Raw genomic sequence first — 16,447 nt, forward strand, 5'->3', positions numbered from 1 at the left:
TAGTAAAGAACAACTGAAGCCTTCCATGGAGCATCCACTCACACTCTGCCTGGCCCCAGCTCAGCTCTCTGGGTGACACTGAGTTCCGGGGATGAGTTGCCCATCTATTTCTTCATTTGTATATCCTTGCTAATTTCAGTATGTACACTGCATGATGCTGCTGGTGCTTGTGTCTGTGAGCACATGCATGATCAATGTCTCTACCACATGGGTCACTTCTGACAAACATCCCATGAGGATTTGCTCAGTTTTGCAAGTCTTTTCACTTCTCAAGTCCCAAACATTTCCAATTCCATCTGAAGTCCCCTGGCTCTTTCGGGAGTCTGAGTTGCAATTAGGATAAACAGAGTGTGACTAACATCCAGAAAAGAAATTCATTGAAAGGATATAGAGGAGCCCAGAGAATCAATCAGAAGCCTTGAGAAATGGATACACAGTTTACAGCCCTAACTCTTTATTAACCAAAGTAATTGATTATAAATAGGGAGAGAATGCTGCTCCTGACAAGCATATGGTGTGTTAGTCAGGTTTCCATTGCTGTGATCAAAAGACCCAGCAAGAACAACTTGGGGGAAGAAAAGTTCATATTGGCTCACAGCTGGTTGTAGTTCACATGGCCTCCCTCTTGGTTTCAGAGTTTCGGGTCATGGTTGGCCAACCAGGTTCACAGTTTCAGAGGTTCAGGTCATGGTAGGCCAACACCATTGCTCTGGGCCCCAGATGAGGCAGAACATCATGGCAGAAAGGCTTGATAGAAGAAAGCAGTGGAGGACATGGCAGCCAGGAAGCAGAGAGAGAACTTGAGTCCAAGGGACCAGGGATGATATTATCAAAGCACACCCCAATGACCTACTTCATCCATCCAAGCCCCACCTGCCTATGGTTATCACCCATTAATCCATTCTAATTCTTAATCCATCCAATGGACTAATCCATTGATTAGGTTAAGACCATAATGATGTAGTCATTTCACCTCTGAACATTCCTACATTTTCTCACATATGGACTTTTGTGGGATACTATACATCCAAACCATAACATTTCACCCTGGCCCCCCAAAACTCATGCATTTTGTTTATCTCCAAGAATCACATAGTCTTAACAGTTCCAGCACTGCCCAAAAGTCCAAATCCAAAATCTCTGCTAAGACTCAAGGCAAACTCTTGGCTGTGGGCCCTGTAAAGAGCAAAAGAAAAATACAGATATTCCATATATAATGGCACAAATGAATGAATATTTCATTCCAAACAGGAGCATAGAAAGAAGGGATGGGACCAAAGTAAGGCTGAAATCTGCTGGGCAAACACATCCATAGCTCCACATCCAGCATCTGGGGCACTTGGCATCATGATTATCAGGAGCAGTGACAGAATTAGGGTGTTTGAGCTGTCCTGCAACAGGGGCGGTGTCTCTCCTGGGAACTTTCAGTGCAAAAGTGCTGATCCAAGATTTCCCAGTTGCCATGGTGACACCCTGTTCCAAAGCAGGTTCTGTGCCCACCATGGGGTACCTTGAGGTACAGACATAGCTTCCTAGGGGTAGAAAGCTATGGGCACAAGTTGATAATCATAATTGGGCTGCTTATACTTATGACCTTTGTTCTACTTGTTTTGAAGAAATTTTCTCACGATATCCCTCTTGATGATTATATCTATATAATAAATGTGCTGAGCTTCTTCTGGGTCACTGTATCCCTATCAAGTATTTTAGGGAACCTCCAAGCCCCAGCTTTTTCTCTACTTGTGTGTCTGTCTGTCTTTTCTGCATCCCCTCATTGGCCCTAGTCTGGTACCTGAATTCACAGCCATGCAGGTCGTGACATGAAGTGCTCTCCAAAGGGCTTGTGTAGTTCTGCCCCTATGGCCTTGCTGGTTGTAGCTCACATGGCCTCTCTCTTGATTTGTTTCTGCTTGATTTCTGCAGCTGTCTTCAGCAGATGTTCCATGTTACTGGCATCTCTTAATCCCTGGGGTCTCCACTGCAGCTTTGGCTTCCTTCTCACATCTCACACATCACCCTCTCAAAGGTGGTCTGCAGGGATTCTGACCCTTCTACACTTGGCCTGGCCTCCCAGGCCTTCCTTTGAAATTTCAGTGGAAGCCTCCATGACCCCCTAACTCCAGTATCCTGCATTCCTGCAGAACCAGCTCATCCCCAATGACTTACTTCCTTCCACTAGACTCTGGGGGCATCTCAGAAACCTGCAAGTCTGTCTCACCATCAAAGTGGCTTCACCAGAAGCCTGCCAGAGCAGAGTGCTTTGGGGAAAGAGGCTCAGGGCTTTCTCTATGGACCCAAAGTCCAGGATCTTCCCAGAGTCCAGGGTCTCCCCAGAGTCCAGGGTCTCCCCAGAGTCAGGATCTCCCCTGGTCTCTGCTCCCTGCTTTCCCACACAGTGCCCTGTGGCTGCTCCAGCCATGGTTCAAGCAGGCCCAGGTGAGGTTAGTGTCAGTGCAACCCAAGGTTTTAATGATAAACGTGGGAACACAGCCTGAAGTTTGCTGCAGGGTGGGGGAGCCATAGAAATCCTCACCACCACCCCCGGGGCAGTGCCTAGTGCAGCCATGGGAGTGCATCTACCTCCAGATCTCGGACATGCAGAGCAGTCATCTCTGTGCAACAACCAAAGAGGAAAGCCACAGACGTCACTGCACTGCCCAGGAGAGCAGCCATGTGGGCTTGAACAGCAAAGCCAGGGGTGACAGGGCTGCCCAAGGCCCTTAGACACTGCCATCTGCACTGGGTGCCAATCAGGGAGCTTAAGGCTTGGAGTCTGCCCTGTGGATCTTTGGTCTTGCTGGGCCTACGACCCTTTCACTTATTAATGTCCAGGAGCATTTTACCCTGAGCCTGTCCTGCTCTTGTTCTTGGAAGCTTGTAACTTTTTGGTTTTCCTTTTTGCCTTGAGAATTTAACCCAGTGCCTGTGTTTGCTGGGCCAGCTTTCTACCTCTGAACTGCACCAGCTTGTAATTTATTTTATTGTATTTTGTTTTATATTGTACAGGAGCTCAAGGCTGGGAAGAGTTTGCCTTGAGCCTTGAATGAGACTTTGAATTTGGCTTTTTAATGATGCTGAAATGAGTTAGGATTTGAGGACTCTTTTATTAGTGCATTATAGTTAGACATAATAGTGGGGTTCTTTTGACATAATTATATAAGCATGGCCTATAATGGCTTCATTTCAGTCCCCAGTACCTCTCCATTTGCTCTCCTCTTCCCTCCCCCAGTTCCCCTTCCTCCGTCTGCTGGTCTTCCTTCTATCTACAGTTTTTTTTTAATTAGTGCTTTATAGATACACATACAGGTGAAGTCCAGTGTGGGGTATCCATATATGTACATAGCGTAGCCTGGTCAATTGCATCCCACTCTTCCTCCCTTTCCCATCTCTCCTCCCTCCCGCTCTATCCCCTTTCTCTAATCCCCCGATCTCTCTTCTGTTTTCATGGGAATTGTCTAATTTTGGTCTAGATGCATCATATTAAAAAGCTCTGCACAACAAAGAAAAGCAATTAAGAGTGTGAGGAGAGAACCTACTGAATGGGAAAAGATCTTTGCCACCTATTCCTCAGAAAGGAGATTAATATCAAGAATACATAAAGAACTCAAGATACTTCACACCAAAAAAAGAAAAAAAAAATCCCAATTAATGGGATCATGGAGTGAACACATTGCACATGATAAGGCAGACAGAGACCCTGGGAGCCTGGGGAGGGATGCTTTAGGTTGGATACGGTTTGACTCTGTCCCCCAAAGATTCGTGTACTGGAGGATTGGTCTTCAGTGTGGCAATGTGAAGAGGTGGTGGAACCTTCAAGAGCTGGGGCCTCAAATGAAGTGGTTAGGACACCAGGACACTGCTTGGAAGGGATTAATGCTTTTCTCTGTTTAAGTGGGTAAGTGAATTCTCATGAAGTGGGTTATTATAAAATAGTGAGCTTGACCCCATGGACATCTCTGTATTCCTGTCTCATGTGCATTTTTACATGTGGCCCCACTATGTGTGACCATCTGACATGATGCCCTCATCAGAGCTGAGCAGATGTTACCAACATGCTCTTAGACCTCCAGAATTATAAGATAAATAAACCTCTTTTCTGTATTTATTATCCAGTCTCAGGTATTTTGTTATGGTAACAGAAAACAGACTAACATAGCCCTCTAAAAGAAAAAGTAGACAACATGCAAGAAGAGATGGGAAAGGTAGTAGAGTGATGGAAATCCTAAGAAGAAATAAAACTGAAATGCTGGATGTCAAAAACACTGTGTAATACTTAAATTTACTGAGCTATGAGGTGCCCAGATGTTTGGTCAAACATTATTGTGACTGTTTTAGTGAAGTGGTTTTTTTGATGACTTGGCACTTAAGCTACCAGATGATTAAAGCAGGTGCCCTCCTTAATGTACATGGACCTGACCTAACCACATGAAGGCTTAAACAAAAGGCTGGATCTCCTTAATGGACTAAATTATTCTGTCTCCCCAGATTCCTGTACTGCAATCCCAACTCCAGTGTGATGATACCAGGGGGTGGGAACTTTGGAGGTGATTATGTCATGAAAGTGGAGCTCTCTTGATTGGCATTAGTGCCCATCAAAAGGAACTCCAGAGATCTCTTACCCTCTTTCTGCCACGTGATGATACAACTGAAGGTGGTGCTGTGCACCTGGAAGAAGGGACTCACCAGAATGTGACCCTTCTGACCTGGCACCTGATCTCAGTCATACAGCCTCCAAAGTGTGAGAAATGAAACTTCTGATATTTATAAGCCACACACTCTATGGTACTTTGTTAGAGTAGCCCACGCTGACCAAGACTCCCTCTCTTGCATAAAGGGAACTCCACCTGCCTGACTGCCTTCAACCTGGAGCGTTGGTGGTGGTATTTTCTCCCTATCTTCAGACTCAACATGTATGGCAGCTCTTCCTGGGCCTCAAGCCTGCGGCCCTTCAGACTGGACCTACACCAGGGACTCTTCTGACTGTGGGGCCCTTGGACTTGGAGTGGAACTAACCATGGTTCTCCTGAATCTCCTGATCACTGCCTCACCCTGAATCTTGGGTCTTGAGGCCTCCACAATTGCATGAGGCAATTTCTGTGCTTTCAACCAGCCCAGCCCCTGCACGTCTTTTAATGAGGTTGTCTTAGGGGATAACTGGCAGCTGGCAGAACTGGTTCTGTTCTTGGGCCCCTTCTGCTGACTGTTGATGCTTCTCCCTGTATATTGGCTCCACCCCAAGCACCTAGCACCCTTGGTCCCTCCAGAGTCATCCTTCCTTTTCCATCAACTCTGTCTCATGTTTGTTCCTCACTACTTTTGGAGACTTCTTCCTGTCTGTAGAATTTGATGCCTATGGGCGTCTTTGTATTTCACTTTTCTGTCATTGTTCACCACGCCAGCACTGCTTTGCTTAGTACAATTATCTTTAACACTCTATGGCTTTCTATGGTGTGTGTTGAGGGCAGTCATCCCACTAGACAGAAACTGCACATACAGGACCTTCTGTCTATCTTCCCCCCCAGTGAGGGACAATGACCTCAAGGTTCTTTGGGAGATTCCAGGGTGGTCACGCAATCTTGTGCCGAGAGGGTAAGGCAGCCCAAATCCACAGGGATGGGAGACCCTGAACTTGGGACCCTTCTAGACCTTGCCTTCTGTACAGCTTCAAATGGCTGTTAATCTGTGTCGTTTATAATATCCTCCATGATAACCTAATAAACAACAACAAAAACAAGAGATTCTTAGCACCCTAGTATTTGACAGGGGAGGTCTGGGAGATGTGCCCTTCAGAAACTCAGAGGGCACCCTGTATTGGTGAAAGGCCTCACTAGGGTCCCCTTGGACCCTTCTGAGGTCTGATGGTCTGGCTATGGTTGGCCATGTCCCTGGGAGCTCGTGTGCTGGAATCCTGGTCCCACTGTGGTGGTGTTGAGGTGGTGGAACCTTTAAGAGGAGGGACCTAGTGGCAGGTGGAGTTACTCTGGTGCTGTCCTTGGAACAGATTAATGTAGTTCTTGGCACCCATTGGTGAGTTCCTGAGAAATGGGTTGTTATTTTTGTAAACATTAAACTAGGCCCCTCTCTCTTGCTTCCTGTCTCACCTGTGAGCTCTCCCCGTCACAGGAGCCTACACCCTGATACTCTCCACCAGGCTGTGACACAGCCAGCAATCCTCATCCCCACTGGGAAGATGGGTCTACCCATCCGGGAAGCTCAGGCTCCTGAACTTTTACTTAGAAACCACCCAGCCTCATGTATTTTGTTAGAACAACGAAAACAGACCAAGACACAAGGTCTTCAAAAAATTCAAACAGCCACACCTTGATCTGATCTTTACCAGGAAATTTTTGGAAAATTTGAGAAACTTGCTATTAGGAGAGGCAGGAGTTTTGAAATTTTTATTTTTGAATCCAGAAAGTTCTGGCACTTCTATAGATGTGCTCTAAAATTGACCTGGAAACTGGACATGTTCCTTTTATTCCATCTTATATCTCTGTTCTTACTAAATGTGGCTAAAATAAATAAATTGTTATATAGACTACTCTGCTTAGAAATATTTTCAAGTAACTCCATGAGTTCATTAGATATATTTATTGTTTTCAATATCACAACAAGTGTCATTTTTATGGAACTTTCTACCAGGACAAATGGAGTTTCTTTCTTCTCAGATTTCCATTAGTTTCTCCCTCTTCTTCCAGCATTCACCATGTCCAACCAAGGCCCCTCCAGCCTTCATGAACATTTCCTCAATAATCTTCTGGTGCCTGCACAGACAACCCAAAACTACATGCTACAGGTCTGCACACCAACGCACTCTCCTTGGCCACCTGCCACTTTCTGGCCTAGAGAAATGCTGATACACTAGAAAGCCACCAGAAGTGGAGTGGCATACAAGAACAATTTTGCTATTTCCATGGGATCTGTGGGTCAGGAACAATGTCCCTCTGCTCCATGATTTCTGGGGATTCAGCAGGAAAGACAGGAAGGCTGGGGTGACTCAATACCTGGGAGTTGGAAGTATCTGAAGGCTCCATTGCATACGTGTCTGTTCCCCAGGACAGGGGGGCGACGCAGTGCTCAGTGCAGCTGGGAGTGAATCAAGGCACACAGATGTGTCCTCCCAGTTCCTGGGGCTGCTGCAAGGCTGGGTTCTGAGAGGGAGAACCTGGATGATTTGGCCTGGGCCTGGGTTCCAACAGAGGAAGGTGGGGTGGCAAGGTCACCTGCAGAAGGGAACGTGGTATAGAAAATATCACTGGGATTTTCTTTGTAAATACACACTTCCCCTGGCCTTACCTCTGCATCCTTTCTTGTTCTCTCTGCCATCTTCAACCTTCTTTCAGATTTGCCTGTGTGTGCCTCACCAAGCACATTGTTCATTGCTTGGCCCTGACGCACGTAGAATAGGATGGCCCTGAAACTATGAGTGCTATTCCTGCAATGAAAACAGACACCCAGCTCTGCTGTGTGGTTAGCACCTCACCATCAAATCTGTGTGCATTGTTCTATCGGTTTCTGAGAACTGGGCATGCCTCTGCCTTCCAACTCTGTAGGAGCCTTGAATTTCCCAGTAAAATGGCCTTGAGTGGCACAGATACCTGTGTGTTCATAAGGGTAAACAGCTTAGACACACCATTTTTGTCTACAAAAACCCCAGACACAACTCTTATTGAGGGGACACCCTCTTCCCCAGCACTAGACCATGTGTCTTGCTTTAGTTTGGCCAAGTCCAGCCCAATGAGCCAGTTGACCCTTTGACCAAAGCCCAGGCCATAAATCATGGCAAAAACAACACACAAAAGGGGAAATCTCAGCTGCGGAATGACATTCAATGTGCACATTCTGCAGGGGAAATCAAGGCTGGAATATGCAGTGCAACCCCACACAGACAGGAGCTGGAAACCCCGTATCTGATTTTCTCAAGAAGCAGACCATTTCCAAGTCGCCGTATATTGAAAGGAAAAAAAAAGACAAAGCAGGGGTTTAAAAATGTAGTATATTTAAAATACCACTTTTTTGATGGAGGCGGGTATGGGGATTGAACCCATCATGATGGCTGATGACACTCCTGGTTGTTTGTTCAATCTGGATTCTTTTTACAATATCCAAGACATGCATAGATACAGAAAACCTCTAGTACATGATTTTTACTAATTAAAAATGAAAGTCTCCCTCCCTCCTTGTATTGCAACCCCACTGACACTCCCCAGAGACCAAGGCTGTTCTTAGTTCCTGGCTTTAGTAACTTCACTGTTTCAACTAATGTGCTCACGTTTCCTTTTCCTGGTTCTTGGCGCTCAGCTCTAACACAAGCTGTGGGGTTTGTCTCAAAGCAATTAACCTCTCTAAGCTTCCATTTACTCTTCAAACTTAATGCAATAATGATATGTACTTACGTCAGACTCTATAAGCATCAAAAAAAGGTAGGGAGGGAGGGGTGAGGCCATGGGGGCAGGAAAGAAGGTGAAATGAGATGTAGCCTAGGTACATATGCCTGTATATATGGTGTGACGCTATATCGTGTACAACTAGAGAAATGAAAAGTTGTGATGCAATTGTGTACAATGAATCAAAATGCATTCTGCTATCATATATACCTAATTAGAATAAAAATATTTTTAAAAGGTAAACATATTTGTGAACACCATGAAAATTGGAATCTCCAGGCATATTCCTTACGAATTACTACAAAATCGAATCCTTTTTGGGTAACATGTTGGATAGAAATTTTTCCGGACATAGGAACTTACATGCTATGACTTCTATCTCATTTAACAACCCCAAGAAATTTTCCCAAATATCACAAAACTAGTCTTAGAAAGCCATATAAAAGCTTATCAGGGTTGCTTGTTGATATAAAGCACTGGAGACAACTACTGTAATACAATGTTAAGATTTTTTAAAATATTTTTTTAGCTGTCAACAGGCCTTTGTTTTGCTTATTTATATGTGGTGCTGAGAATCAAACCCAGTGCCTCACAAATGCCAGGCAAGCACTTTCCCACTGAGCTACAACCCCAGCCCAGATGTTAAGATTTGACTCAGTATCGAGCCTGGATGTCTAATGAACAACATCATTAGAACAGAAAACCATAACCCTTTCCTTCTACACCAAAACCAATGTGTCCTGTAGGAAGATCCATTGTAAATGAAATGTGTCGGTCTTACCTAAGGCTCTAAATTATCAGCACCTGAGCAGATCCACTCCTGGGACCTATTCAGGATAAACCCTCAGGGACATGAGTGGGAAGAAGCAGAAGAGTACACAGGTAGGAATAAGCCCAGAAACACCCCAGCAGGGGAGCAGCTGACCTGCCTCCTGCCCACCTGGTTTCTACATGTGCACTGATGACTTCATTTGACTTAGTGTTGCCACAGAAAACATTTTTAAGGTAGAAATTGATGCAGAGAAGAATACCCACACACTGAAAATCAGAGAGAATTTCACTCACCCCCATAGACGTCCTGGTTGTGTGAGGCTGCTGGGTGGAGGGGAGGGACCCTCAGCTACCTGCAATAGCCGGAGTCCACGTTCCTGAAGGCCTCCTGTTTCTCAGGCTCTGTCCATGTTGTCTCTCCACAGAACAGCTCCCCCATGATGTCCCTTTTGTGGTCACCTCCTCCTAACCCCTGGAAACCACAGTCTGTTCTCCATCTTTACAGCTTGGCCCACCCAGGAATATTCTCCAAGTGAATTACACTGTACATGACCTTCCATCAGGATTTGAGATCCTCTGATCTCCATTTACTGGGTTTGCCTTTGAGATCCAAAGGCTGCTGCACACTCATCTGTTGATGGACTCCTGCGGTGGTTCCAGTTTCCAATTATTAAAAATAAAACTGCTATGAATATTCACGTACTTTTTCATGGGAAGGTGTGTGTGTGTGTGTGTGTTGATTTTTTTTTTCTGTTTTGAGGGGCTTTTTGTTTGTTTGTTTATTTGGCACTGGGAATTAAACCTGGGGGCACTTAACCACTGAGCCACATCCCCAACCCTTTTTATTTTTCATTTTGAGACAGGCTAAGTTGCTGAGGCTGGATTTGAACTTGCAACCCTCCTGCCTCAGTTTCCTGAGCCACTGGGATTACAGGCATGTGCCACCACACCCAGCTGGGAAGATAAATTTTTGCATGTCTGGGATGAATGACCAGGAGCATGAGCATCAGGGCATGTTGCAAGTTCATCTTTAAGTCTATAAGAAGCTGTCAATATGTTTTTTAGAACACTGTACCATTCTGCATTTCCACCACCATTTTTCCCCCTTTCTAGTGGATGCAAGGTGGTCATTCATTGTGGCTTTATTTTTGGTCCTCTAAAGACTCACAATGTTGAATATTTTTCAAATGCTCATTCGCTACCTGAATATTCTCTCTGGTAAAGTGCTGCTCTCACCTTTACTGGGTTGTTCTTCCTGCTTAGTTTTGAGAGATTTTCGGGTGCTTATATATGCTAGATATAAACTTCCCATATATTTGCGTACTTGAGATGCAAGTCCCGTGTCAGATAGGGGATGGGTAAGTATTTTCCCCCAAAAGTTTTAAGTTTTGACAAAGTTCCATTGATCAATATTTGCCTCTATGCTCTGTGTTTTAGATGTCATGTCTCCAGGCCACAAATGTTTTGTCCAACATTTTCTTTTAGAATATCCATAGTTTTACATTTCATAGTTGATACATTCTGATTTCATGTTTATACAAACTATGAAGTCTAGTTAAATTATAGTTACCATACTACAATACTATGTTATATTATGCTGTATTAATATTATAATATCATTATTATAGTTATACATGAGTGCTTCATTCCTCCACCACTACTCAGTGAGGAGACAATGTTTCCTCTGCACTTTTGTCAAAAATCAAATGGTCCCAGGGCGTGGCAGTGCACACCTATAAGCCCAGAGACTGGGGAGGCTGAGGCAGGAGGATCACAAGTTCAAAGGAAAACTCAGCAACTTAGCAAGGTCTTAAGCAACTTATCATAACCTTCTCTATATAAAAAAACTAAAAGGGCTGGGGATATGGCTCAGTAGTTAAGCGCCCCTGGATTCAATCCCCCATACCTTAAAAAAAAAATCAAGTGGCCATATAGGATGGGTCTATTTCTAGTTTATCATGTTCTGCTGATCCTATGTCCATCTGTTTCCCAGTCGTTAACCCTGTCTTTTTGAGAGTGGCTTCACAGTAATTCTTAAAATCAGGGAGTGCAAGTCCTCGGATATTTTTCCTTTCCAACATGTTCTGTTCTGGTTTGACTCACCTTTCTCTACACATTTTAGAATTCACTTGTTTGTATTTACCAATGTTCCTTCATTGGAGTTGTGCTGAATCCATAGATCAATGTAGGGACAAAGCCATTGTCATCTATATCCATTTCAGGAGGTTATCACAAGGAAGTCTCTCCCTGTCACCCCACCAATGGGGCAGGTACGGGGACTCAGCTGCAGGATGTAAACTGCCTGCCTGGGGCACAGAGTTGCTTAGGTGACAATAAAGTGTCCCATTACTCTCACTGCAGTCATGGGGACCCTTTGGTTTGAGTATCATCCTGTGCAAGGGACATGGGGAGCTGGCTCTGGGGCTCATCTTGCTTTCTCTATGAAGTAGTAGACTCTGACTCTACAGAGGGTGCGCTGGTTGTACTGGCCCCAGATTCTATCAGCCTGGACTCTCTTGCTTGGCAGAAAGATCTATGGAACTTTCCACACAGACACTTCAGTTAGAGATTAATTCTCCTGCTGATCGCCCTTATTATTTTCTTCTACAGTTAGTTTGTTCACCCAGGATTTCTTTCTCATGTGTCATGAATTTCTGGGTTGCCAGCTCAGAGTCATAAATGCGGCATCAGTTAATTATCTAAGATGGAAATGATCTGTTTTCCCAGAGCTGTTTTGTGTAATGAATGTGTGGCAGTCGCCCAAGGGTGTTTTTTACAAGCAGCACTCCTGTTGGGGTGTAGGGGCCAGGGGAAGGCGTGGTGAGAACCTGGCATCCTCATAGACACACCTGCAGAAGGAGGAGAGGGGGCGAGTCTTCATGTGTGGGCAGATCAATCAAGTACTGCATTTCAGGAGCCTCCCTAATGTTACAAAGCGCTTCTGTGACTCTAATGCTTCTGCCTGATCCCTCCTTCACCTCCCTTTCACTGTGACCCAGAGGAAGCCCCTGGAAAACAGGGTTGGGGAGAGGCACAATGTCATACTACTCCAGGTCACACACATAAGAGTGATGGTGACAATAAAATAACAGCAAGAAACATGGATGGGGCATTTCTAGGACAAGGAATTGGGCAAATAGAGGTGTTGTCCTTCCTTGTGCTCTGTGAATCCCAGAGCTCTATCCTGACTCTCTGTCCCTTTTTTGTTCTCCCTGGCCTCTGCTCTTCCTCTACTCTAGGCTGAAGCTTCATAATCCCCCCCAATTTCCTGAAAAATCCTACACAGTTCAAATGGAGAGTGGACTGAATTGCAGGTGAAGAGAGCCTTGAAACTTCCAAGGTGAGGAGCATGGGATCCTAGAAACAGCCAGTGGTTGGTGGGTGGTTTGCACACAAAATGAGTTACCCTGGCAGCACTGAAGAAAAGTCACTTGTCAGAGTCACAATTTTGAAAGGGTAGCATGTGGCAATCAATCTGAAAACAGGTATATGGTTTCATATGTAGGTCCTTGTGCCCAGCCCTTCCCACAAGGCACTGCCTCTGTTGTAATTCAAGATGGGAGGGGCCCCACTTTGGACTCCTCCCTAGGCATTTCATTACTCCCTTTATAAGCCATAGCCCAAGGTCCCACATATTTTCTCTGCTGCTCAGCCTCCTCCTGTTCTGCAGCCGAAGCAGAACCATGCTGCTCAGAATCTATGGTAAGGAGACTCCACCCCAAGCTGAGCCTAAGTGTTCTCTCACCCCTTTGTTCCTCTGAACCTCAAACTCAGTTCTCTCCTCTATCTACTGCCCCTGTCATCTCTGACCGCACTGCAACCCTCTGTCCACCTGCAAATTTCAGAAGCTTTACCCTTCCCAGAGACCTCCCTGCATTCCCTCACCTGCCAGCCCAGACCCCAGGACCTAAAATCCACTCTGCCATTACCAGCAACCAAAGAAGCTCAGTGATATCACCCTGGGACCCTTGATCATGATCAGTTGGCTACACTCCCAGCATCACTTTCATTTCCCTTCTATTCTCAGTTTCTGTCTTCATTGTTCAACTCCTGAGGTCAGACGCGGAAGGAGTCACAGGTGAGGATAGTGCAGTGAGGAGATTTTCACTGGCTGGGGGCAGGGAGGGGGGGGGCCTGTCCTACCCTGGCCCTTGAAGCCCACCCAGCTCTGACTCTTCCAGACACTGGCCCATGGCTGTGCCAGCCAGCACTGAGGTGTGGGGACCAGCCCTACAACCCCTTGGAGCAGTGCTGTCACAATGACACCATCCTGCCCCTGAATGCGACCCAGCTGTGTGTCCCCAACTGCATCTTCTATCCCTGCTTCCAGCACTGCTGCCTGGAGTCCCTGGGCACTCAGAACCAGGCAGTTGTGACATTCAAGGTCCCAGGCATGAAGCCTGACTGCAGGTCCTCCCCCGTCTCCAGGATTTGTGCCCAGGTAAGTCTGTGATTCTAGCCCAGGCTGGGGGAGGGGCAGCAGGGGACAGAACTTGGTTGCAGTTTCTTTTGAGGCTCCATCTCCCATCTCTGGGTAACCATATGACTCTCCTTCAATTCCATCTGTCTGTAACCCCCTGTCCCCTCCCCCTGCCCCTCTGATGTCCCTCTTCACCTTTCTGCAGGAACACCACCCGACCAGCCCTCAGCCAGATCTGACTTCATCTGGACCATCCTGGGGAGTGGAATCTGGTATCTAGTCAACTGTATGCTGAGGTTTTTAATTATTGCTATGGTCTGAGTGAGTCCCCAAGCTCCTGGGGTGGAATCTTAATCCTGCAATGCTGGAGTGACTCTTAGAGATGGAGACGATTGGCAGTAAGTGGGAGGGTTGATATCAGGGGAATGGAGCCATCATGAATGTCTTAGCACCCTCTGGTAGGAGTGGGTTCTCATCACCAGATTCTTTATCTTGAGACTGGGTTGTTATAAAGCAAGGCTGTTCCTCATGCTCTTTCTATTGTGAATGCACCCACTTGTCCTTCCACTTTTCACAGGGAGTTGAGGTAGCATGTGGCCCTCAGCAGATGTTGCTGTGTGATCTTGAACTTTTCAGACTCCAGAACCATGAACCAGAATAAACTTTTTTCCTTATAAATTACCAAATCTCAGGCATTTTATTATAGCAATAGAAAACAGAACAAGACAACTATGTTACTTCTTATGCCCTTAAATTTCCTATAAGCTGAAAACAGAAAGCATGTGTTTTTTAGAATGGTATTGGCTTGTTCATAGATATTTTATTAAGCTGCAAAATTCTAGTAACAAAACTTAATTTATTGAAACTAAACTATTCTTTTATTTCCTTTTTGGGAGTCCCCACTGGTGGTGCCATATAAGCACTTAATCATGACTTTTAAGTAAGCAGATATTAGGTTAATAGAGAAAATTTTGATGGACAAAGGGGTTTAGTTAGTGAATTATCTACATCTTCAATTCAGGGTCCCCCAGAAAATCAATCCCAGATCTACCTTAAAAGGACAAATTATCTAGAGCCTTAACATTTGCTGGTCCTTGCAGCCTGTCTTGGTCCATTTTGTGCTGATATAACAAAATACCTGAGACTGGGTACATTATAAAGAAAAGAGCATTTTAGCTCACAGTTTTGGAGGCTGAAAGTCCAAGATCAGGCAGCCCATCTGCTCAGCCTTTGCTGAGGTCTTCTGGCTCACTGTGGTGGATGACATCACAGACGGAGCATGGGCAAGGGTAGTTAGTGGTGTGTGCAGAAGAGAGAGGTCACATGAGGAGAGAGGAAGCAAGAGAGCAAGACCAGAGAGCTGAACCTGGTTTATAACAACCCACTCCATGGGGAGCCAACCCAGTCCCATGATACCTAAGCTCTCCTCCAAGACAGGCATTGATTCCCTTCCCAGGATGGTTTTCCCCATAGCCTAATCACCTCCTTGTAAACTCCACCTCTTGAAGGTTCTGCCATCCTCAATCTTTTACCCTGGAGACCAAGCCTCCAGTACATGAATTTTTGAGGGGACAAATCACACCCAAACCATAGCAGGGCCCACCTAACACCTGTCAAGTCAGTCACACACAATCCTCCAGGAAGCCTCAACTCATTTGGTACTTTGAGGGAGCAGCAAATGTCTCCCCTAACAATCCAATGGCATAGCATGCTGCAGTCTATTAGGGTTGAGGGTTCCAGAAGGCCGGGATGGGCAGAGTTCTAGCCCTCCTGACATCCATGCTGGGAAACAGGGGCTCATCCTGAGCACAACTTTCCAGGGTTCCAGGAAAAGTCCTTTCTTCCAAGATTAGGAGGTTTTATAGTCTAGGGACCATTTGGTCACAAAGTGTGGGGAAAGCAGGCAGAGTACAGGGCTTTCCATATAATTTTCAGGGCCCAATGCAAAATGGGTGGGGGACCAGGGGGGATAGTTCCAAAGAATCAGGAAAAAGAGATACATATGATTCCCTTTATTTGAACATTATGCAATTGTTCATGTATTTAAATGTCACATAAAAATCTAGAAATGTACATCACTTTATGAATTGATTTAAAATTTTAAAGATACTAAAATGTTGAGGGTTTTTTTCCTTTAAATTTTTTTTGTTGTAGATGGACACAATACCTTTATTTTATTTGCTTATTTTTATGTGGTGCTGAGGATCAAACCCAGTGCGTCACACATGCTAGGCAAGTGCTCTACCACTGAGCCACAGCCACAGCCCCCTTTTAAATATTTTATTACTAATAAAACACAGTAGTGAAACTTATGCTTCAGTGGAGTAGTACACCATTTTTCTTGTTCTTCCCACTAGGTAAATCTAAAAGCCCCGAAAAATTATAAAAAAAAAGATAACACTATGAACAGTGGAGAGAAAAAGTTCAGACTGGAGTCCTCAGGTCCAAAGGACAATGTGTTGGTGAGTTCCCTGGACTTTCTTTTACTTTCTAAGACTTGGAATTGAAGAAGTCAACAACCCAGAAAGAGTAATGGAAGAACACCAACAAAGCAAGTTCAAAAGTCCTCCCTCTACTCAAAGGACCAGGACAAGGGAAGTCTAACAAGATATGCAATTTGGGGGCAATAATGGCTTTACTCCAACCAAACATCAGCAAAGTCCAGTAAAGAACCTTTCACACTCACCTGCCTATGAAGAGTAACTCCAACCCCCCCTTGTCTTCATCCATTTTTCTGTTACTATAGCATGGTCCCTGAGGCTGATCATGTATAAAGAAAAGAGGTTTATGTAGCTTACAATTCTGGAGGTTTAAGGTCATGGCACCAGCATGGGCTTGCCTCTGGTGAAGCCCTTATTGGACAGCACAA

General features: G+C 45.2%; 1 protein-coding gene across 1 annotated transcript; it reads left to right on the forward strand.

The window, feature by feature from the left end:
* The first annotated feature begins 10,512 nt into the window (after window positions 1-10,512).
* On the forward strand, window positions 10,513-13,858 carry LOC114100947 (insulin growth factor-like family member 4). The gene is made up of 4 exons (XM_071604170.1): window positions 10,513-10,516; window positions 13,186-13,236; window positions 13,340-13,599; window positions 13,784-13,858. The coding sequence occupies exons 1-4, from the start codon at window positions 10,513-10,515 to the stop codon at window positions 13,856-13,858; spliced, it is 390 nt and encodes a 129-aa protein (XP_071460271.1).
* The last annotated feature ends 2,589 nt before the right edge of the window (window positions 13,859-16,447 follow it).

This window comes from Marmota flaviventris, chromosome 18 (genome assembly GCF_047511675.1).
Source record: "Marmota flaviventris isolate mMarFla1 chromosome 18, mMarFla1.hap1, whole genome shotgun sequence".
Classification (NCBI taxonomy): Eukaryota; Metazoa; Chordata; class Mammalia; order Rodentia; family Sciuridae; genus Marmota; species Marmota flaviventris.